At 48.9% G+C, this 23,203-nt stretch overlaps 7 protein-coding genes across 7 annotated transcripts; 5 read left to right on the top strand and 2 right to left on the bottom strand.

Annotated features, from left to right (window-relative positions):
- Window positions 1-979: 979 nt before the first annotated feature.
- On the top strand, window positions 980-2,889 carry ABOM_002933 (uncharacterized protein; the record flags this gene model as incomplete). Its single annotated transcript, XM_022530063.1, has 2 exons — window positions 980-1,901; window positions 2,027-2,889. The coding sequence occupies 2 exons, from the start codon at window positions 980-982 to the stop codon at window positions 2,887-2,889; spliced, it is 1,785 nt and encodes a 594-aa protein (XP_022391831.1).
- A 2,494-nt stretch (window positions 2,890-5,383) lies between these two features.
- Window positions 5,384-7,142, bottom strand: ABOM_002932 (putative RING finger domain protein; the record flags this gene model as incomplete). Its single annotated transcript, XM_022530062.1, has 4 exons — window positions 5,384-5,753; window positions 5,812-6,352; window positions 6,413-6,818; window positions 6,879-7,142. 4 exons carry the CDS (start codon window positions 7,140-7,142, stop codon window positions 5,384-5,386), a joined length of 1,581 nt encoding a protein of 526 aa, XP_022391817.1.
- A 5,816-nt stretch (window positions 7,143-12,958) lies between these two features.
- Window positions 12,959-15,258, top strand: ABOM_002931 (uncharacterized protein; the record flags this gene model as incomplete). The annotated part of the gene is made up of 3 exons (XM_022530061.1): window positions 12,959-13,065; window positions 13,360-13,678; window positions 13,735-15,258. The coding sequence occupies 3 exons, from the start codon at window positions 12,959-12,961 to the stop codon at window positions 15,256-15,258; spliced, it is 1,950 nt and encodes a 649-aa protein (XP_022391815.1).
- Window positions 15,259-16,201: 943 nt separating this feature from the next.
- Window positions 16,202-17,419, top strand: ABOM_002930 (phytanoyl-CoA dioxygenase family protein; the record flags this gene model as incomplete). The annotated part of the gene is made up of 1 exon (XM_022530060.1): window positions 16,202-17,419. One exon carries the CDS (start codon window positions 16,202-16,204, stop codon window positions 17,417-17,419), a length of 1,218 nt encoding a protein of 405 aa, XP_022391816.1.
- Window positions 17,420-18,040: 621 nt separating this feature from the next.
- On the top strand, window positions 18,041-18,733 carry ABOM_002929 (NADAR family protein; the record flags this gene model as incomplete). Its single annotated transcript, XM_022530059.1, has 1 exon — window positions 18,041-18,733. One exon carries the CDS (start codon window positions 18,041-18,043, stop codon window positions 18,731-18,733), a length of 693 nt encoding a protein of 230 aa, XP_022391883.1.
- A 76-nt stretch (window positions 18,734-18,809) lies between these two features.
- ABOM_002928 (uncharacterized protein) lies at window positions 18,810-20,432 on the bottom strand (the record flags this gene model as incomplete). Its single annotated transcript, XM_022530058.1, has 1 exon — window positions 18,810-20,432. The coding sequence occupies one exon, from the start codon at window positions 20,430-20,432 to the stop codon at window positions 18,810-18,812; it is 1,623 nt and encodes a 540-aa protein (XP_022391863.1).
- A 239-nt stretch (window positions 20,433-20,671) lies between these two features.
- On the top strand, window positions 20,672-22,009 carry ABOM_002927 (phosphotransferase enzyme family protein; the record flags this gene model as incomplete). The annotated part of the gene is made up of 3 exons (XM_022530057.1): window positions 20,672-20,723; window positions 21,069-21,530; window positions 21,588-22,009. 3 exons carry the CDS (start codon window positions 20,672-20,674, stop codon window positions 22,007-22,009), a joined length of 936 nt encoding a protein of 311 aa, XP_022391746.1.
- Window positions 22,010-23,203: the final 1,194 nt, after the last annotated feature.

Below are 23,203 nucleotides of genomic sequence, written 5' to 3'. Positions count from 1 at the left end.
ATAACGATGAGATGTATTGATTGTGATTATTGTAAACATCCTGCAGTGTAGGGTATGGTATGATATAGGTTAAGCTATACTATCACTTGATTTAGAGCTTTGCTCTAAAAACGTGCAATTACTACTCTGTCTTGTCGGTACAAACGGCGAATACTAGTTTATCCTGTTACCATCTGTGTCCTGTGCTTAGCTATGCCTTGACAGCTAAGTATCATCATTTATTGTGCTAGCCCTTCGTATATATGCGGCCCTTTTTACAAATATCGTTTTGAGTGGCATATAACATGCATCTATAAAATCTAGGTAAGTTTAACATCACTAGAGAAGGTGATCGGAAGCAGCTAGCAATATTCAAAAGATATTACAGCTACATAAGCAAGAACCATGATATTTAACTATAAGTCCCTTGGCTATTGGATGGTATACAGGATGTACCGATCAAACATCGTCACATTATCACAATCTACCCCAAAATTGCTCCTCATAGTTCTCCCTACGCATAATTGAACAAAAAGAGGGGGGAGCACTACTCTTCTTCTTTAACTCCGTTTTGAAACTACAGTTGTATGAATTGCGCTTTTCTTATTCGCTTCCTCTTCAAAGTCTTGCCCAAAGCCTCTGCCCTATATATCACGTGCTGTATACGTGACTGATTTACCCCGCGCCTTGTCAAGCGGTGCTTACCATTCACCTCCATGTCATACAGCCTCCCTGACGCCAAAGCTGGCCTGTGTTGGTCTGCTACTCACTAATGGTAATGGCTTAAAGGAATAGCCCACATGATGGGTCTTACAAGGATTGCCGATAGCGATTGTCTTTATTGCTATTGGTATACTTCGTGAAGGGTTTCGCCGACGCTTATAAGGGTTATATCATATGCCTGATTTCACGGCACAATAGAGCCATAAGTATGACTACACCAATACGGCTCTCTCATGATGACTACACCGTCGGGTGGATCTGCGCCTTGCCACTCGAGATGGCTGCGGCCAAGCTCATGCTAGACAACATCCATCCCAAACTCTCCCAGGCCAGATACGATCACAATACCTACGTCTTTGGGGATATCGATGGTCACAATGTAGTGATTGCATGCCTTCCGTTTGGCGACTACGGGACTACTTCCGCTGCAGTGGTGGCCGACCAGATGTTATGCACGTTTCGTTCCGTCCGCTTTGGGCTGATGGTGGGAATTGGAGGAGGAGTGCCGAATGTATCTGCAGATGTCCGATTGGGCGATATTGTGGTCAGCAAGCCAACAAATACTTTCAATGGCGTAGTACAGTATGATTTTGGCAAGACCATCGCAGCTGGGCGGTTCGAACGGACAGGGGCCTTGAGCAAGCCACCACATGTTCTTCTTACTGCAATCTCGCACCTACAGTCTAACCATATTATTGGAATCAACGGTATTTCCAACATCATTACAAAGGTGTTCACACAGTATCCTGTCGCGGCTGCTACTTTTGGCTACCCTGGGCAACAGCACGATCAGCTTTTCGTATCCACATACGAACATGAAGTTTCTACTGCCGACTGTTCTCGGTGCGACAGATCACAATTGGTCTCCAGGCCTGTGCGGAACTCTAAAGACCCGCAAGTTCACTATGGACTCATTGCATCTGCCAATCAAGTGATGAAACATGGCGGGACGCGGGACCGATTAGCAGAAGAACTCCAGATTCTGTGCTTCGAGATGGAGGCGGCAGGTTTAATGGACCACTTTCCCTGCCTCGTTATTCGAGGCATCTGTGATTATTCAGACTCCCATAAGAATAAGCAATGGCAGGGATATGCAGCCATGGTGGCAGCTGCATACGCAAAAGAACTATTATCGGAGACATCGGGGAATCACACTACGCAGCAGTGCAACCCAGTCAATGATAAGACAGATATACCCAGTATGCATTCCCATCACCAAGTGAAGGAGGTACTCTTACCTTCCCCTGTGAACCTGATCTGCTTGGTTGGAACAGTTCAAGTTGCTACCCGCTAATGGTGGCCACCCACTGACTATTCCTCTTAGAGTCTACACCCGCAGTCTCCACCTTCTCTCCTTCTATAGATAACACTATACAGCAAGCTTGCAGCGCTTTATTGTGTGATAGTACAAAGCATGCAGTGGTGGAGCTGGCACGTCATCCGGAGACTGAAATGCCAAAGAAACCTCTTGGAGAAGACGTTGTTGTCACACTCAGCATTATCCATGGCCGTGGCCGCTCTCTGTATGAGCAGGAGAAATATGATTCTGCAGAACTGGCATTCCGGGAGGCGGTAGAGGGGCGAGAGGAAGCACTTGGGAAAGATGATGTTGACACCCTCAACTCCATCCACTGGCTTGGCCGTTCGCTAAGCAAACAAAGGAAATACCAGGCGGCAGAGTCCCTGCTCCAGCAGGTAGTGGGAGGGCGTGAGAGAGCACTCGGGGAAAAACATACAGATACACTTACCTCCATTCAACTACTTGGCTGCTCACTATATGGGCAGAAGAAGTATTATGCAGCAAGGCAGACGTTCCAAAGGGTGGCAGATGCACGAGAAAAGGTCTACGGGAAGGAACATTTGGATACACTCGAGTCAATTTACTGGCTTGGCCGTACACTGTATAAGTCTCAGAAATACAAGGTGGCGGAGCCACTATTCCAAGAAGTGGTAGAAGGAAGGGAGAGAACACTGGGGAGATTATGCAAGGACACTTTGGAGTCGGCCCAATGGCTTGGCCGCTCGCTATACAAACAAGAAAAATACAAGGCAGCGCGAACAACATTCCGACTGGTAGCAGAAGGGAGAAAGGAAATTCTTGGTAAAGAACATGAAGACACGCAAAACGCCATCAGGTGGCTTCAAGGCTCACAACGTTTACTCTTTTACTCTTCTAATAACTCATAGGTAGCGCGTTTTGTTCATCTTATTCTGTTGTTCTTAGTAGGATTTATTCTGACTTTTATGTTTTTTTCCCTTTCCCTTCCACTGAATTGATCCTTGTGTTTCCGCAGCATACATAGACTATCCGCAATGCCGTTGTGCTTACGTTTATATCCCACGCGAAGTCTACTTTCTTAGAAAGGCCCATCCATCTGACAGCAGAACTAAAAGGAAATCAAGTTCCACTAAGACGTTATAACAACCTAGCTTAGAATGTACGTTATATCGATGTGTTATCAAGCTCATTTTCCACAGCTACTGGGATTCGGGAACAATGAATAGAGAAATAATCTTGTACCTTGCCCAAAACCCATATCCAGCAGTATCTTACCCATGCTGACGATTCGACCGTACATACTCTCAGAGTGCCCAGACATTCGGTGCATTAATCCACAGATGTCATTGCTATGCGGCCAGAATATAGAGTTGCCTGCCTGCTAGAATTCGTGTATTTATTGCAGTTATGTCCACGTGAAGTATAGTGTAACGGCGGTATGCCATACAGGTGCGATCTAGGGCATTCTGAATTATGAATGACAGTATCTTATTTTATTGATGCAGCAGCTTTAGAAATCCCAAGATCTAAATTTTATGCAAAGGGAGAGATTAGGAGGGTACCTCCTGTGGGCCTTTAACAGTACGAACATACGAGCAGATAAAATCTTTGATGATGATGATGATGTTTGGAGCAGGGCAGCCAGGCTTGATCTGATCCTTCGTACTCTGCTTCTAGCATGAATGTGGCGCAGTGATGTTAGCTGACCTAAGGAACAGGATTATTCACCTTTGGGCAACTTACTCTACATAATCGGTTATTTATTTCTGACTTAGCTTTTTGATTTCATCGGTCTAGCCATACTTTTGTTTTCTACTGTAGCACAGGAAATCTACGGTATTGTAGAGTAACAGGTACGTATGGATAAACCTATATATATTTGCCAGTGCTAACTAAATCAACTTGGTAATAAGGATACGTAGAAAAACATAGATAGACTTAAGCGTTTAAGAAAATAGCTGGTACTGTTACCTTCCACCCTATTTCACAAAGTATCATGATATAAAGCATTCCCAGATCGTATTAAAACCTCCACGCCCGAAACTAGTCCTCCCCGCTCCGAGCATACCCAGAAAACACTCAGTACATATAAACCTACTCTGTATATTACACCCCTTCTCCCCAACAAGTCAAGAAGTCACCAAACTTAAACTAGCAGTCCCAGGAACACACCCCCAGGGGCTCCATGGCTACATTACCAGCACGACGACCGATCGGTAACCTCCGAAACCTCCCTCCCCCCCCCCTCTTCTCAGACTGAACCCGTAATAGATCTAACCCGGTTCGACTGAAGGGTCTCTCAAACTTGCCACTGAATTTATAGAAGATTGTGGATCTTACATTTAGTACTCGCTCTCTTCGCAGTCTAGACGCTCTAGAGAATCCGATAAGCCTACCAGAGACAAATGTACGATAGATAGGATAATAGGATAATAATCCGCCCCCCTCCGCTCAACCCGACCCCCGACTGGACTTACTTAGGACTAAAGCCAAGTCTAGCCCTAACTCACCCCCCGCACTTGTATGTACATTCCCGGCAGCGAAGTACATTCATCTATTTATCCATACAATACATCCATTCATACATACGGAGTAGAGTATATATATACACACGCGGTAATTGTCTAAATCCTCCAAGTCCAAGAGCCGAACGATATCATAATCTAGAGACACGTACATATACCCAGTCCGAAACCTATCGAGCTGCATGCATGTTACACGTAGAAGAATCACATACGAGTTAAGTACCGAACTACTCCGGAGGAAGCACAGGCACAACCTTCCACATTCATCCGGCGAAGCCAAGGCAAAAAGAAAAAAAATTATGTACATAAGGCAAACCCGCATTTAAAAACGAAACCCCACGGGGTGATTCCGAAAGGGGCAATTTATGCGAGTGCGAACGGGGTCTGTTTGTTTAGTTGGACTTGGCTGCTCCACTTTACTTCGTGTTTCTTGCTTTCTTTGTTGGGTTGCTGTTTCTTCTTCTTTTGGGTGCGTTCGGAGGATTGCCGAAGTGGCTGGACTCTGGATTGTTTCTATTGTGCCGGCTTGGGTCTGGGTTTGTGGATTGGGTATTGTACTCTGGATCTGCATTTTGTATATATACCTATGTGAAATAGAAAAAATATACAGTGGAAGATGTACAATGGCCTCAATCAGATCAAAGTCCTGAATCCGGTTCTTTCTTTCTTTTTGTCAAATGTCCTGTTTCTTAAACGCCTGTATCGCCGTGCCTTTCGTTGGTGGTTCCGTGCTTCGTAAATCATAGACATAAATATGGACATGAAGGAGAGTGAGAATGGTAAATAAGGAAAAAAAAAAGGCCCCCATGCAAGCAAACATAACACAAAAGTTGACTGTACAAGAACCATCATAATATAAACAGTGTAGATGGTCGGTTTATGTACTAGATGTTGATGCGGCCGGCTGGTGTTCGCCGTCATCGCCGTGGCGTCGAGTGCGAATGCGGAATCGGTCACGAAGGCGGGACGTGAGTCGACCGCGTCGCTGTCGTTCTTCTTCGTTCTCGACGCTGTTGCGGTTCTCTTCGCGCACGCTGCGCAGCGCGGCGAGGCGCTCTTCGACGGTGGCTTCGTGCATGCGGCGCGCGTTCAGCGTTCCGTGCAGGTAGCTGGTTAGGCGGCGGTGGCGGTGGTGGGATTCCTCTGTTGCTGGTTCCGGTGTGCCCTCAGGCTGTGTCTCGGTGTTGTTTTCACCTTCCTGGTTTTCAGTCTCGCCCTCAGGCTGGGCGGGGTTGAGGTCGATACGGCTAGACTTTGTGTTAGCGATTGCGATTCTTGGCGTTTAGGCTAGTGGGGAAAACATACCATAGAGGACATGTGCCTGATACGTTCACCAGCCAAGGATCAATACACTCCGGGTGGAATTGGTGGTTGCAGGGCAGGACACGCAGGTCCTGTCCCTTGACAAAGTCGTCGGTACAGATAGGGCATGAAAAGTTCGGATGATCTGTGGATTCCGTCGGCTTGGGTTGTTCTTCTGAAGGGGATTCCGTCGTGGTATCATTTGTCGCCGCCAAAGCAGCAGTTGCCTGGGGATTCGTTTCGTGCACCGTGGTTGTTTCTTGAGTAGAATCTGGCCGACGACCCGTCTCATCTTCAGAGCCCATCTCCACGTCACCCTTGACGGCATCCAGCTTGGGATCCTGTTGGTTACCGAACTTCACGATCGGAATTGTATCCAGCATCGCCCTTGCCATCCCCTTCGTTCGACTTTGTCGTGGCCGCCCCGCTGTATATCGAGGGCCGTAGCGTTCCGGATGACGATGGGCCCGGACCGCGCCGGTAATGATGATGGCGAGGAAGAGCGCCGTGATGATACCAGTAATACTATACAGAATAATCATAGCTGTGAGGCAAGGTCAGCCGCGATGGAAAGAATGTATGCGCTGATATGAAGGGCTCATACCAGTATTCGGGCTGTCCGTCGCCCCACCGGAATCCCCGGAGGTGGGCGGCGTCCCTGACATCGTAAATGACATGTCGGGCTTGATGCTCGTCGAACCGTTTCCTGTCGATGAATGAGAGAGATTGGTGACAACCTTCGCGAGAGTCGGATTGACTAGCGTAAAGACGTTGATATATCCGTTGGCGTTGGGACCTGCGGTGTAATTACAGTGATGCACCTCGGAACTGTACAAAAGAACCGCCGATGCACGACGCGGCGATGTAATGACGTTGCGAACGGTCTCACTCGCATCTAAATTTCCGGGATAGGCGGATTGGTCGCAGCTGATCAGGGCGATATCACTCGTGTTCAATGAGATGGAGTTGGTAGCGTCCACATTCACCAGGTTGCCCGTAACATTGAAGTTCTACGCGGGACCACCGTCAGCATATTCATTCATGGTTCATCTACACCGCGCCGTACGAACCGTAATTTCGCTCTGATCGAGATTGACCAAGGCTGTGGTCAAGGGAGTAACGCTGACGCCCGACGGTAGCTGAATCTGGCCGCTCTCCAAGTGAAACCTGGCTTTTCCTACCCACGAAAGATCCCTGGAGTTGTTGGACGGCACCACAGACCAGCCGGACGAGTCTACCGCGAGGACAGTAGTCGATAGAGCGAAGAGGAGGCAGAAGAGGGGAAGAGAGGAAAAAGAGAAAGGGAAAAAAGAAGGGTCCTGGATGGGCCCCATCGATGGAAAAGGCCAAGCTGGAACGAAATGGACTTCCCCACGATGACGAGGCTTACGGATATGGCGGAGGTTATGGGGCGCAGGAGATCATCTAGTCCCGGATCTTCTGCGTTCACCGATGCCGAGCGCCTATGACAACAGGGATAAGAAAAAGGAAAAAGAAAAAAAAAAGGACAGATAGGTACAAGAGAATACTGGCCGATCAATGACGGTCTGATGTACTGTGACAGTGGGGGGTTCCAACAAAATGAATTGTAAGAACCGGGGGAACAAGATTTGGGGAGAAAAAAAAAGTGGAATCTATCGATAAGCAGAAGGATCAATGGAAGTGGATGGATGGATGGATGGATCACCGACAACGGGATGTGAAATTTGGAGATGCGGTGGAGCGCGAGACCGAGAGACTGGGCGAGAGAGAGAGAGAGAAAGAGGGAGGGGGGGGTTATGTCATGCAACCAACCACCGACGGTACGGTGGAGTTGCCTCGTTAGGGTTGCAGTTGTGAATCCGTTGGATAACAAGGCAAGTCTGTCAGAAAAATGATCCGGACGATCCGATGAAACACTCTGTGGAAATTAAAGGGAACGCCAAAAATATGTCTTGGACCCAGTCAAGAGTACTGTGTAGTATATACCAGGAAGTGGGGGGGAGGAGGAAGGGAATCGATTTCACAAAACCGAAGAGTCGTTGCTTGTAGATATAATAGTGATTCCCAAGCTTAAAGTAACTTCAGGCACTCCCAATCGATGACTGATACGGCGATTCGAACGAGGAACCATGGATGGATTGACGACTAATCGAGTGACTAATTCCGTCTGCGCAATACGAAAACGATAAGGGGATCACCATGCACTTGATTTGCCCAAAGCAAAACCCAAGGTACAGAAACATGCATTCAGTCCAGTCCAATCAACTCCACCTCTTCTGCTTCCATTGCAATCCCGTCCAAACAACATCATCACATAAAATTCTTTTCAAATCTTCTTCGATCGAGACTAGTCCTCTCCGCCTCGATTTCTTCCGGTCTCAATTGTTTAGAATTTTCCCAAGATGCGGGGGGGAAGTTCCTTCAGTACTACTAAGGACTCTAGTCTCGTCGGTCACTCGCGCTTAGGGCCGATAAGTCACATGTTGGCCGATCTTGTCTCATTTTTCAGGCCAAGACAGAAAGGATTATCGCCCAGTCCACCGATGGGCGATACACCCAGGTCGAACAATGTCTATTGAATAGCTGAGAAAGGTGGGGATGGGCCATGCGATTGACACCAGAAAGAACAGAAAAAAAAAAAGTAAAGAAAAGCACCTGATGTGAATGCGATGAATTGCGTCATCTATCAAACTGCGGTCCAACCTTCAAACTCTCCGCACTGGTGATCCGCTGGGCGGACAGCTCCCCAAGATTCCATGCCATACCATGGCTTGCCGGACCCAGTGCCATGGCTTGACAATCCATTAGCTGGCAATGTTGTCTGGGCGTTGAAGTCTGTTCGTTTTGAGAACTACTATTGCACCTCTCGTTTACTGAATCCCAACGTGGTCAAGCTTGATTCGGACATCCACGTCGAGGCTGAGACGGGACGGTAAACCCGACAATTGATTATTCAACACAGCCTCACTACACCCCGGTGCCTGAATTCAGCTACGCAATCGATGATTCCTTCGACCCCCAATGCTTGGATCGCAAGTCATATGCGGAGGACACCGTTTATCTCGACAGAACATGGGAAAAACAAAAAAAAGTCCTGTCGACCGCGGGTTCTCCGCATGTGGAGTAGCACGCCTCCGCGATCGGAGACAGGCTAATCTCCGCACTCGGGCACTGCATGCTTATCGACCTTCCGCATCCGACAGGATCACCACCTGCGCGATGCGGATTTCTAACTGGGTAATGCTGCGTCCCAATATCCAAGTGGTTGGATCTCTGAGTTTTGGCATTTCTTTCGGATTTGATTCGGTCGGCTTGCGGTCTGGTCCCTGTCAGTTGCTTTTGTGCTCGGGGTTTACCCTGATTGAGGTGGATTGATCGACGCCGGGTTGACGATCGCACCATGCAATCGCAGTTTCTTTTGCTAATGACCTAGCTGTAGTCCAATTACGAGGGGCCAATATGAAAAGCCGAAAGCGAAGCTAGTTCTCTTGCACGGAGAGAAACGCCTCTAGTTCAGACGTCGAGATTTCGAGGCATCAGCCGTCAGGGGTAGGACTATAGGATAATGAGTAGATAGAAGTTTATAATCATAGGCTCTGCAGGATGGTTAGTACGCTGCTGTGCCTGGGCCTTAAAACACTGCATAAAGCCAAATCAAAGCAAGAAAAAGAAGAAGAAGAAGGACAAGTATCACAACCAATCTATGCAGTCGATATGGTGATACAGTAGGTCATAACATTGCAACTTCCAACTAAGGGCGACGCACAAGCCACCGCTACACGACAAGCCGATTGACGGGAAGGGTCCATTCCATGCCAGCACGCACAATCCCATTGCTCACCGCAAAAGCAGCCACACACGGTGAGTCCATGTGTGACAACGTCGTCTCCTCTGCATGCCGTCCGACATTTCATTCCCGTGCCAACAACCCCGGAATATCCAAAGCTTGGCTAGGGCCGAACGATGTGACTTGCCGACCGAGACATTTTACTTGGACTCGGAGAAAAACACCCTGAACGTGTGTTGTCCGCAAGCTGCTCTTGCACGGGTTTCTACCTTTCTCTTGTGTCTTTGATGATTTGGTTTGGTGGCGGATTTAAATCCAGCCCCCGGAAAATTGACAAAACTCGGGATCTGGCGCACCCTTTAGTCATAACGTCGTTTCCCTTGGTTTCAGTTAATACCCATCCCGGGCGAGGAAGACGAAGCGGTTTCGCCCACAGTCTACAGGCCGCCACAGACACATCAAACAAGGTAGGAGGACACGGCACATATTCGTTATCTACCGCACATACCCTGTATATAACTCCATTTTATGCATTGCATCATCGAGCGGGTTCCCAATCAGGCCATGTAGATTCTACACATTGAACCTTATCTGGAGACTATGGACGCTTGAAACCCCGTGATCAGGGCTCTGCTGCTCTTCACCGGTACAGAGGAGGATACTTATGAAACCCACGGAGGCCAATGTGGCCTGCAGAGCTGACAGTTGACCTGTCTGAAAGAGGGTCTGGAGGAGGTCCGTGAGACGCTGCGAATGATGGGTGAGCAGCGGAGGCAACAGGAAATGTGAACCACGTAAGAGCTGGGAAGTGTTTTGTGTGACAGTGTTCTGGGGTCGGTTTGATAGACTGGAGGAAAGGTCTGGCGCGAGGTTATCCGGCTCTCCTTTCGCTCGGCAGTTATTTCATCTCGCTTGGTCTTTGGAATCAGGGGGGGCTTTTTAAAGGGAAGGGCACTGGGGGGAGGCACGGATATCAGAGGCCCAGATGAGGCGTCTGATAGCCCAGCTACACCGGCTAGAGTCGTAAGGAGGGAACCCACACGGCCCAGTCTTGGCATAGTTGAGAACGAGCTTTCTGTGGACTGATGGATTCCCCATCAGATGACGACGATTGGCGGGAAGCATGGGTCTCGACCCTCCATGACAGCAACGCTTGGTCCGTGTGTAGGTTGCTTCCCAGACTCCGACACGATCATCCAAACCTAAAGGTTGTGGGATGACAGGATGATGAATACCATGGTGGTGGCGATGGGGGGTGATATTCCTGTGAATGGAGACTCTTCTCGCATGGGATTCATGCTTCTACTAATAAGGAAGGTTAAGCCCGAAGGTAAGGTACAGTCCAGAACTAAACCTGATGGAGCTCTTTCTCCCCAGGGCGGCCAACCAGATATGCCCGGGAAGGCTCAATGGAAAAAGAAATGAGAGGGATAATTTGAAAAGACTCGGATGCATGAAAGTGTATGCATCTCAACAAAGAAAGGGATTTCAACCAATCTGGCGGTTTAGTCGGCTTTTGTTCTGCGACTTGAAATGCCTCTAGATCAGCAGGCATCGGTCACTGATGACTCGGTCAGATGCCAGTCATGATCTTTTAAAGGAGGAGGAACAGGGTAAAGCGACATGGTTATCAATCCTGAAGGTGGGTATCTGGTGTGGTTAGTGTTGCGCAAAGTGAGAAAGAGAGAGAGAGACAGAGACAGAGACAGAGACAGAGAGAGAGAGAGAGAGAATGGTACAAAGGAGAGGACAAGACATGAGAGAGAAAGAAAGAAAAAAAAAATTAAAAATAAAAATAAACACAAATAATGAAAATAAAAAGGAGACGGAGAGCACAGACAAAGAACACAAGATGGATATTAATTTGACAGATCGGGTGGCCCACAAGCATATCTCAAACCGTAGGGGAGCAAAACGAAAAGGAAAGACAAAATCTCAAATAATAATAATAAAACGTTGATCAATTAGCAACAGGTCGGCCGCAAGTTTTGTTCCCACCCCCAGAATCTACAATAAGAAAAAGAAAAGAAAAACCGATCAATAAAACGAAATAATGGCAAAAGGTGTCGACAAAAGAAAAAGGAAGGTGAACCATACCGGACTGGGCCAAAATTAGTAGCACGGTCCCATAGGCTAAGAGGGCCTGGAATATTTACCCATCAGCGCATCCCCGCTTCTATTCGAGGCCTCGAACGCCGGTCCGCCCGTGACTCCGCTGAAATGAGGATAACGATTGGTCCTCGACGACAGGGAGGCGTGCAAGGTTCCCTGCTTGAGGGTCACTCTTCATTCCCAATCCATCACCATTAACTGAAGATTTCCTCGTCCGGCACTCAGACAAATTGATCTATTTGAGCAGATCGGGAAGGTTGACAGGGAAGAGACGGGAGAATTAAAGTACAAGTGAGACAGGCATAAATTAAAAAATTTAAAATGGAGAAGAAAGGAAAAAGAAAACAAATGAAACAAAAAAAAAGGAAAAGAAAAGAAATTCAAAAGTGGAACAGCAAAAGAAATCCAAAGCACATCAAAAACAAACTTAAAAATTGGGGGGGGGGAAAAAACTAGGTAAGATTGAAGTAATAATTAAAAGGGAGAGACGCAGGAAAAAGGGTAAAAAGAAAAGAAAAAGAAAAGAAAATTCTTTTCTATTATTTTTACAGAACCCTTTTGTGTGTGTTGGGTGGGTGTGTGTGTGTGTGGGAAGAAGTAAGAAGAAACAAAAGGGAAAAAAAATCACGATGATAATTCACGTCCCATTCTAAGTACAAGCCCAGCAGTACTGACTTGACTTCCTTGGGCTTACTCTCTCTTTTCCCTCGCTCTCTCGCTCTCGCTCTCTTTCCTTTTTCCCTGTTCCTTCTCTCCCTCTTTTATTCTATCGATTCTTCTGGTGATGCCCTTGTCCTCCTCCTTCCCCCTCTTTTCATTTCTCCCCCCCCGTCAACTGGAACTTCTCCCTCCGTCCTCAAAGGGGGAAAAGAAATAGGTCGTGTCTTATTAAGCGGGTCCACCCGTTGCTTTCATATTAACTATGCCCGCAACATGGCGATGAGCCGGTAACCTGTGGACAAAGAGAAAAAGAGGACCAGACGCAAAAGCCGACCAAAGCCAAATCATCGCCATATCAACATCGTCACTGACACCAACCCAACCCAACAAAACATCATACCACCCCTAAAATCAAGCACACATCGCACTCTCGCTGAATGGTCAACCCGTGCACCTGTCTGGACTTTTCCTTTCTTCTTTCCTTTTTGTCTTATCTCTCTTAATCCGCCACCCCCTGACATGACCGCATCGACTCGGTTGGCAAGACAATCGTTCTCCTGTGCTTCCGGCCTTGAACAGGGAGAGTCGACGCTTTGACTGGGCTGCAGAATGCCGCCTCCAACATCCCTCGTCCCAGCAGCCCCTCCAACTGCTGAGGATGATCAGTTCGCCGCCAGTATCTGGAGGAAACGATTCGAGAAAAGACCTCTTTCACCGTAAGGCCTTACGCCCTTTTTCTTTCTTTATTTTTTTCTTTATTTGTTTTTTTATTGGTTTTGTTCTATCTGTCAGACCGTTTTTCTCTCCTCGCCGTTCCCTTTCTTCCCCCTCATTCCCCGCCTCCTTTCTTCGTTTCCACTTGGAAATATAGAATTCAATGATCGGCGCACACATACCTCCTTGCCCGATCCCCTCTTATTGTTCCCATCAAAGCTCAGCTGATTGGACCACATCCGTCCACCGTCGATCTTTTACCCATGCACCGCTGTATATGGCTAATACCGACACAGACACCCGGTAATTGGAATACTCGACGTGGAGTACAACGAACTGGCCCAATCCTGGAAGAGATTTCAAGAAAATCTTCCCCTCGCCGATCATGTCGAATTTCAGGAACGGTCGCAAACTTCTCAGGATGTCCAGGCGGTGGTACGCGACGTGCAGGCCCGGTGGTTATCTCACCCGAGGCAGCAAGTATTTAGCCGTTCAATGACGCTCTGCGACACCTTCGTGGAAACTATAGATCCCCACGCAAGATTGTTGGTGACCCTTCCCAAGAATGAGTCCTACCGATCCCTGTTCTATGGTGTCCTGCAGTCGATCATCAAGGTGAGCTTTTGCGACTTGCCTTCGAGCTCAAATCGCATACTAAACAGGCTTGGCAGGCGTCGGCAAACTATCCTAGAATCATGGAAGGCGTCATCCGAGCACTAGTGAAAGTCAATCAATCGATTTGCCTACCACCGGGAAGTGACGGACTAGCTTTCCCCACGGATTCAATCACCGCCATTGCGAAATTTTATTCTTTGACTTTCTTCTTCCTGGGAGAGTTAATGGACTGGTATGTAAGAAGATCCAAGTGTCGTCTTCTCCAGTGCTTGCACCAAGATGTATACCTCAACTTCCGGTACCTCATATGGAGCATCCGAAGCAGCGCCATACACATCATTGGTGGACTTGTCGATGGCATGGACATGGACGACCCGAAGTATGAAAAGAAGCGGAAGATCATGCAGAGCAGCGACCTCTACCTTTGGGAGGAGACGAGATTGAGCCAAGTCGGTCTGCAAAAATGGGACCGCCGGATCATCGCCCAGACCGCCATGACCCGTCAGTTGATATGGGAAATTCAGCACGATGCGGCAGAGCGGCTCCAGCTAAGGGCCGAAAGCCACTTACTTCTCTTGCAGATGCTCGACTTAACTGGCCAGCGACTCCGCTCCGTCACCCAACAAAACAGTGGTATCGCCTGCTTAACGACGACGGTCGCACAGGACATAGGTATGCAGGGTGGTGACCTCGGGACAGACCTGCCGTCGGAACTGACATTGATAACGTCACAAGAAACGTCCAGATTCAAATGGTCGTCAGGACCTAAACATAAATATACTCGGGTAGAGTTGCAGCTCGCCTCGAAACACCTCCAGGACTTTTTCCGGAACGACGACCAAGTGACCGACCTTGATTCCGATGTCGATGTGATCGCCGAGGACAGTGTGGTGGAATCCTTGCAGCAATGGGCAACCAATGTTCATTCCCAAGTCCTAGCCATCGGTGGCTCCCCATCCACTGCCTTTCCCAGCCCGGTCGCCCTCGTCTCGGCCTGCTACGCCACATTCGCTCGGAAGGCAAAATTGCCTGTCGTCTCCCATTTTTGCTCCCTCCCCACCGAAGAACGAAGTGGGATGACCTTGTTTGAACAAGGTCTTATATCGCTTGCGTATAGCCTCATTCGACAATTGATCGATTACCTGCCTCCGGTATTGGAAGGCCACGCCGCTTGCAATCTAAATACGGAACGCTTCAGCCCGTTAAATGGCACGATGACTAGCTGGAAAGAGGTGCTATCGCTAATCGACATGCTTTTGTACCTGGCCCCGCCTGTTCTCGTCTGCATCATTGACGGCCTCGATGTCCTCGAAGATTCCTCGACAGATGGACAGATCCGGTCCCTCGTTCGGACGCTGTTAACCCACACGAGACATCAGACGGCCCCGACGGCGGACGGGAGCCAAAATCAGGATGTGCTGCTGAAAGCGCTCTTCACCGTCGCTGGACGACCGAACACACTAGTGGAGACCCTTTCGGAGAACCGTCTGATTCTCAGTGAGTCCAATCAAGTCAGCCAGTTGGCCTCGGCGGATGGGGCGCTGAATCCTGATGTCGGGATTGTCATGATGAATGCATGAAATAATAAATTGTCGAAATACGAGCGAATATCCTGCATTTTACCCTTTTCCCTTCTTTTCTTGCCTTTCTTTACTTTCCTCTCTCATCTTGCAAGATTGTTTGACTTTTCGGGCGAAAATTCGGATCATTAATAGATTTGCACGGGATGGGGCTTCCTTTGAATATAACATTGCTTGGAAGAGATATAGCACAGTCTTCTTCATTGTTCATCTTTGCCGGGGTGCTCGGATTTCTCTTTTCTCCGTGGCTTTGTTTACACCACTTGCCTCCCCTGTTTGTGCGGTTCTGCTTGATGGATGGTGGCATATTCTGATGGATCTTCTGCTCTGGTTTGAAGAAAGTGCCTTTGGCCGGCGGCTTGTAACCTTCTTTACTCTGTCATTCTGTGGCTTGTTGGGGGGTGTCATGGAGGGATTAATTGTACATGTGTATTAATACTTCTATGATGATGATGGGAATGCATGACGAAGTACATATTGTGTTTTCTACCCGTGGGAATTCCGGGGGCTCAACCGGCCCCCTTCGATATAGTTCTCTTCATGAATTTTGACGTGGTTCCCCCGGTCTGGGGTTAGTCATCACCCCCCCGGAGATTGGTTTCCGTCTGCGCATGCCTGAGGCTGCCCCTGGGGAGCCTTGGGACTGGTGCATTGCTCCAGATTCTTCATATTGGCGATATCGAGATGATTGGCTCTGGTGGAGCACTAGTGGGCGGAAGTTATAGAGTCGAGGCAGTCAGAACCTCGCCCGACGAGCCTGCTCCCCACCGTGCCTCCCTGCGGATCTAGGGTTTCGGAAATTCAGGCCAGAGTCATCCAGCGACTTCGTGTTCGGAATTGTACTCCCATCCACAATTATATAAACCGGTCCATCGTGAACCGACGGACCTCACCCAATTCCACTTCTTCTCACCACCTACTATCCCACCCACCGTACAACACCATGACCGTCCCAAACGGATCCCACAAAACCGTCCCCAGCCGGTTATTCCAGCCGGAGACCCCTAACCTGGAAGACTTCAAGAGAATCTGCTCCCAGACCACCGACCAAACCACCTACCCACTCGCAGCATCCGTAGACCACAACATCCCCATCTACGATGCCCGAGCCCTCGACCCACACAACACCGACCTCACCACCACCCTGCAAGACGAATGGTACCACATCCTGAGCAGCGGCCCGGGCATCCTCGTGCTCAAAGGCATGTACGACCCAGCGCAATACGCCTCCACCCTCCACAGCACCAACGCCGCCTTCACCAGCATCATCGCGCGCGAACGCGCCTCCGCAACCACCAAAGGCGACCACTTCGCCGCGAGCGGCAAAAACGACCGCATCTGGAACTCCTTCAGCAAGCACGCGCTGGAAGACCCCTCCTCCTTCATCACCTACTACTCCAACCCGTGGCTGCGGCTGATCAGCGAGACCTGGCTGGGCCCGGCCTACCGCGTCACCGCGCAAGTCAACGTCGTCAAGCCCGGCGGCGCCGCCCAGGACAGCCACCGTGACTACCACCTCGGCTTCCAGGACCTGCTCACCTGCGCCGCCTTCCCGCGCAACATCCAGCTCGCCAGCCAGCACCTGACTCTCCAGGGCGCCGTCGCCCACAGCGACATGCCGCTGCTTAGCGGGCCCACCCGCTTCCTGCCCTTCAGCCAGACCTATGAGCCGGGGTATCTGGCCTGGCGTCGCGACGACTTCCGCGCCTTCTTCCAGGAGAACTACGTCTCGCTGCCGTTGGCCTTCGGGGATGGTCTGTTCTTCAACCCGGCTGTGTTCCACGCCGCCGGCGCCAATGAGACCGAGCCCGGTCCCGATGGCGGGTTTCACCGCAAGGCGAACTTGCTGCAGATTAGTAGTGGGTTGGGCAAGGCCATGGAGAGTATTGATACCGTGCCGCTTGTGGGGCGGTGCTGGGAAGAGCTTTTGGAGAGGTTCCAGGGTGCTGGGGGGAAGTTGGATGGTGAAGTGGAGAATTTCATCCGCGCTGTTGCAGATGGGTATCCGTTTCCGACGAACTTGGATAGGAGGCCACCGGCGCCGAATGGTATGGCGCCTGAGAGTGAGCAGGAGATTATTCTCAGGGGGCTGAAGGAGGGGTGGGGGACCGAGAGGGCTGTCGAGGAGTTGAGGCGGATGAAGGCAGATTCTTGTGCTTGATATCTTGAATTTGTCGCCTGGGTGAATGGTATATGGGATGTTGTGATGTTAATTTGCTTTAGCGATAGTGAATATTATGCGTTGTATATTGGGTGTAGCATTCTACGGAAAATCTTTCCGTCTTTTACAATCATCCTGGTCTCGTGTGGAATGCTGTGGAGTATCTGAACATGCTATATCGACATGTACGGTACCTCGCCTCGAAGTGGATTTATACATGTATACACTCACATCTACCGCGCCATGTCAAGTGCATAGCCACACAGTTAACATCACCTCGTGAGTCACCAGTCCCGCAAATACGAACCGATCAACAACACCAAATCTATGACTCGAATCTTTATACGAACTCTCTTCGACACTACTCAGCCAGCTCATAACTCACCATAAGATCCGAATCCAACAAGCCGGAACACCGGAATCTATAAACACCAACACATCCAACCAAACCCGCATCCCAAATCTACAATTACACCACCACAGCTACTACCACTACTACTACAACAACAACAACAGCAACCTCCCTCCACTCTAATAGTTTACAACACCGACGGAATGCCACGCAAAGATCTCAGAACTAAACCCACCACGCAAAAGGACCCCCTAAAAAGAAACCCCCATATGGCTACAACCTCAACCCACATCTTCTTCCACGGCGGCCCCCTCTCAAACTGGCACCCCAGCACGCCGCGCTTCCCAGGCCACAGAGCCCTGTCCTTGTGTCTACCGGACCTGGACGCCCTGGGGATCCCGCACCCTGCGCCAAACGCGGCCGTCTCACGCCTGATCAGCTCATGGTCATTCAGCTGCGGCGAGCAATGGATGATGGCGATGAAGGGGTGGTTATTTGAAGAGATCCCCGGGTTGGATTCAGGGGTTGATATCTCGGAGGACGAGTTTGAAGCTGTGAGGGCCGTGGCTGTGGGTGACTCTGAGCCATCGCCGGAGTGCCCCCGGGAGAGGGCGATTTGGGACTCAACGGTTGCGAGTGTGTTGAGGACGACGCAGCCGAGGGTGCAGAAGGCGTTGGGGCGCGCTGCGGAGGGGTTCCGGGAGGATGTTTGGGAATATGCCAGTGAAGTGATTGTTACAGCTGGATGTGTGGCGAGGGCGGAGGTGGATTCGGCGCTGAAGGAGGTGTATCTTGCGAATGGGGGACGGAGGTTTGTGGAGGGCAGTGTGAGGGATCGTGTTTGGGGGGTTGGCTTGAGGTGGGATTCGGTTGAGATTCAGGATGAGGCGAATTGGAAGGGTAGGAATCGGTTGGGGAGGTGTCATGATGAGGCGGCGAGGGTTGTCAGGCTAGATGGGTAGGAACTTTCCCATACAAACGGTTGTAGAGAGCTGTCATGACGGTGTTTTTCAGTTCGTGATGAACTGATTATGGAATCTACCGTTTTTGTTCGTCTATGTAGACAGATAGAGAGTAATGGCTGGGCACGGATCCTGTGCAATCAATTGCTGCTACAGACACAGTGAGATCGTCTAATTGAACCGCTTGCCCCATTGGTACGATGTCTGATAGCAAGCCGCTGTGAGAGTCGACCTCACATCGAACTAAGTCGAAGTCCATATCTAACACGTTGTGAGACAAGCGAACAACGTTAAAACTTAGACCCAATTCTGGCAATGAACCCAGAGTAATCACGACCACGGGTCTTTTCGGTTCTTGGAAAATGAGGAAGGCCAATACCTGGCGACATCCTCTAATGGGTTTGAGGCTCGAGAAAACTCTCCAATTTTCCTGGGACTCCCAGTCCTGGGGGCTTGGACGGAACTGCTTTACATCTCTGTCCAGCGTGGGAGTCAGGATCCGCCTCAAATTAAAGGTGGGTGGACTCCAGAATTGACGTAAATTGAAGATGACATGAGGCAATGGTCTTCGAATATCTGCTTTAATGTTTGTTTGAGGCACGTATATTGTTTCTGCAGGACTGACATCTGACAACGTACCCAAGGCCGCAATTTCCCGTCTAGCGTACCTGTTATCAAACCTTGAAAGCCGCTCTAGGCATATTGCCAAGAATCTATATTCATCGTCGTCATTGGTATGCTCTGAAAAGCCGCAATGGAGAATTGCCAGGCAGCCAAGCTCAGAATTCATTGTGTCGAAGTCAAGTGATAAATTAATACGCAGCCCTCGATTCGTCATCGCATATGGCGGTGTAGGTTTCCATTGCTGGTAAGCTATAATGTTCTGGCTGTCCGCAAAGTGCGCTGGGGATGACGCGAGTAGACCATGAAGGAGGTCATCAGGGGCACTTTCGTCGGTCCAAGCAAAGATGGTCTGATCGTCGGATTGCTTCATGATCTCTTCCTGCAGGCGAAGAAAAGCTCTCTCTCCTCCCTCGCCGTATAACATGGGCATATTGACAGAAAATATTCCCATCAAGCAGTAGGCCATGTCCTCTGGCCGGGTAGTTTGACGCCTGGCAGCCCATGACATGCGTTGCGCTATACTCCTCTCAAAAAGCGGCAACTCACGGCTTAGAACGGCCTCATCGATACGTGTGATATCCACCAACCTGTGAGCTAAGTCGCTTCGCACTCCAAAATGGACCCAATCTTGTGAAAAGAAAACAACCTCGGAGGGAGCCAACAGCTCCTGTAGGGTCCATCCACGAGTGAACCATCGGCTTTGTTCAAACTCACCCTCATTTACTTCTGCACTCCAATACCTTTGTCTCGCCGTGACGTCGGCAAGATACGCGTAGCAGACCACAGCTTCTTCATACCACCTGAACATGGAATTAATCGCTTCGGTTAGCTCTGCACTGCTGCTCTTGTCGATGCAGCAGGTGTCAATCCAGATATAGTTAAGCCCATCGGACCGCGCTTGCGCACATGCTCCTTGGATCTTTGGCCATGAGGATTTTGTTTGTTCGGTGTGATGTTGCATATCTGTGAAAAGAACCTCATCGTCTCCCCAGGTGTGGGACAGGATTGCATATCTGAGGATACGGTCCGGCGGAAATTCCACCAGTTGAATAGTGTGAGTGTTGAGTAGGCGCATCTCGTCATACGGCTATATCAACACAAGAGGTAGTAACAAAGAAAAATCGACTAAGAAAGAGAAAGAATTGTCCGGGATGTGGGAGGATATGGAACGATGTGCTGGGTGGAAGATGAACGGCGTGAAGTCCAGGTGGGGTTGTACATTTATAACTTGTAAGAGCTGAACAAGGCTGGACTCGATTGACGTGGCTGTGCATTGGTACCTTGGCGCTTCGAGTATGCACCAGGACTGCAACCATGAACTGGTCTACTACTGGTTTTATTGCTCAGGGGGGGGAAGAAGAAGAAGGTTGGGTTTTACTACCCATTCAAAGAAAATACCCATATATCAATATCATAAAGCTCTTTATTCTAAGCTGTGGCTCCCTTTCATGTTGAGAGACTCCAAGTAGTTACTTGATCCTTTATACCTCGTACTTCAAAGGTCTAAGAATACTCTTCTTTCGAGAACATAGATAAGAATCGTCTGTCTTTGAATAGACAGATGCAGCCATTCCAAAAAGCACCAAGGCACTCATTTCAACAAATTGATATAAACTCACCACCACTGCCAGCCTTGACTGTCTTGCCGATCACCACAACCAACGTTTACTCCCCTGCTATCGAGAACTCAACATGGTTACGTATCGACTAGATAACCAGCTGATATCCTTGGAGCTGCCCGATGCCACGAAAAAGGAGATCGACTTTACCGATTCCTCATTCTTCACCACCCCAAACCGCCACCTCCCAACACCCGCCGAGGTGAGAGCGATATCCAAGGATGCTTATAAAAGTTATAAAGTAACGCCTGTCGTATTTGAGAATGTTAACCTGATTGTCAAATTTGGCACTGATGTGACAATTGTCGAGGCGGTGAATCTTTGGATGATCAAGAAGGCTTTTCAGAACGAGGTTCCAGTGCCTGAACTCTTTGGCTGGCGGGTTGATGATGAAGGCTATGTGTTCATGTATATGGAGCTGATCAAAGGATTAACACTCCACGAGTGCCGGGATAGCCTAAACACTATGCAGAAGAGGGCCATCACTGATCAGCTGTCACAGATCATGGGGAATCTGCGACGACTTAAGCAAGACCCCTCAGATCCGTTTATCGGTAGGACCGAAATCGAAGTTGGGCCCTTTTAATATTCAGTAACTTACCACTGGTCAGGATCAATCAATCGGCAGCATCTCCTAGACCGCACCTTCGAATTTAAACCGAAAACTGGCCCGATCCCCAGTGTCAAAGAGTTCATCGACTGGTTTGCTTTGTTACCTCAGATACTCGCCTCCTACAGATATGATGATCCTGATCGATGTTTCCTTCCAGATACCGGCGAGATCAAATTCACCCATGCGGATCTGCACAAGAGAAATATTATCGTATCCTCCTTCGACCCAGTTCAGATGGTCATTGTGGACTGGGAGCAATCGGGATGGTATCCGGATTACTGGGAATACTGCAAAGCTTGCCGGACCTGCTACAAGGGGGATGAATGGCACACGGACTTTGTCGGCGAATTCCTGGAGCCTCAGGAGGACCTGTATCATGTTTTTATGGATTATTGCTTCGTGATGGGCTCGTTTTTTTAATCTACTTTCTGAAAGCCCTACGTATGCGTATGTGGTGGCATGGCAGCCTTTGTTGAATGTTCTTAGAAGACCTGAATCGCAATAGAACAGTTATTTACCCTCGAATAAAGTCTCGACATTATCAAACCTTATCCAGAAGTCAGAAAACCTTCATCCAGCGCTGCAACTAATCCCTCGCCTCTTCTCCTTAGATAGACTTAAATAACAGGCTAAGATTATCGTAGCGTGGCAGCTCGGCTCACTTATATACTCACTAGGAAGTGCTTACAGAGACAGGTCTATTGCTGTGCTTGGCTTTACATAGTCTTTCAGTTACAGATAAATCGCTTTTTCGTATATTCGGTCAATTCTTTAGCCCGGTAATCGATTATACCAAAATCAGTATCCTAAGCAACCAAAGTGCGGATCCCAACCACCATCGCGGTTCTTGTCAATCTCAATTCCCAGATCGCGGAGTTAGATATGTGCATAGGTTCCATATCTCCTATAATAATCGGCATTGAACTAGATTAACTGACACAGCAGCTTTGTATAAATATGGACAGTAACAGCATCGTCGCCATTGAGCAGTGATATCCACTGACGTGAACCATGGATCCAAGCCACGAGATGCCACAAAGTTCTTCATTGCAGAGTCAATATTAAGATATTCCTCAGGGCGGCAGGCCCATCTGGTCACTGTCCTTTTGTCTGAGCATACTTCAAATGAATATTGCTATCCGTGCTTATACCTCAGTTGATTAACAAAGTAATGAAGGCGTCCAAGACAACTCTAAAGGACACGCAATCAAGCAGTAGAATGTTATTCACCAGCAAAATACAGCGATATCTCCTCACAATCCGCACCTACTGCTAATAAAGTTATTTCACACCAGGTCAGAAGGTCATATATCAACGTTTCTTTGTCTTTCTGTCTTTCTGTCCTCCTTTTGCAAGTTTGGCTATTCTGGAAGGAGTAGTAGGAATCTGTATTCTTGATTTGCTGGAAACTCTACAACCGTGTGATCATAGCCTACCCTTCTTACAATACACTTGTTCATGCAACAGTGCAATACAAAGACAATGCCCGCCCACCACCACGGTAGCTATCTAGATCCGTATACACCGCATGCATACCAATGAGAAATAATAAATGGCATAACATAATCATTACAATACACTACACTACAGTACAGTACAGTACAATGCAACCAA

The sequence above is a fragment of the Aspergillus bombycis genome (assembly GCF_001792695.1).
Source record: "Aspergillus bombycis strain NRRL26010 chromosome Unknown contig00018, whole genome shotgun sequence".
Taxonomy (NCBI): domain Eukaryota; kingdom Fungi; phylum Ascomycota; class Eurotiomycetes; order Eurotiales; family Aspergillaceae; genus Aspergillus; species Aspergillus bombycis.
This window is presented reverse-complemented; position numbering and strand designations above follow the sequence as displayed.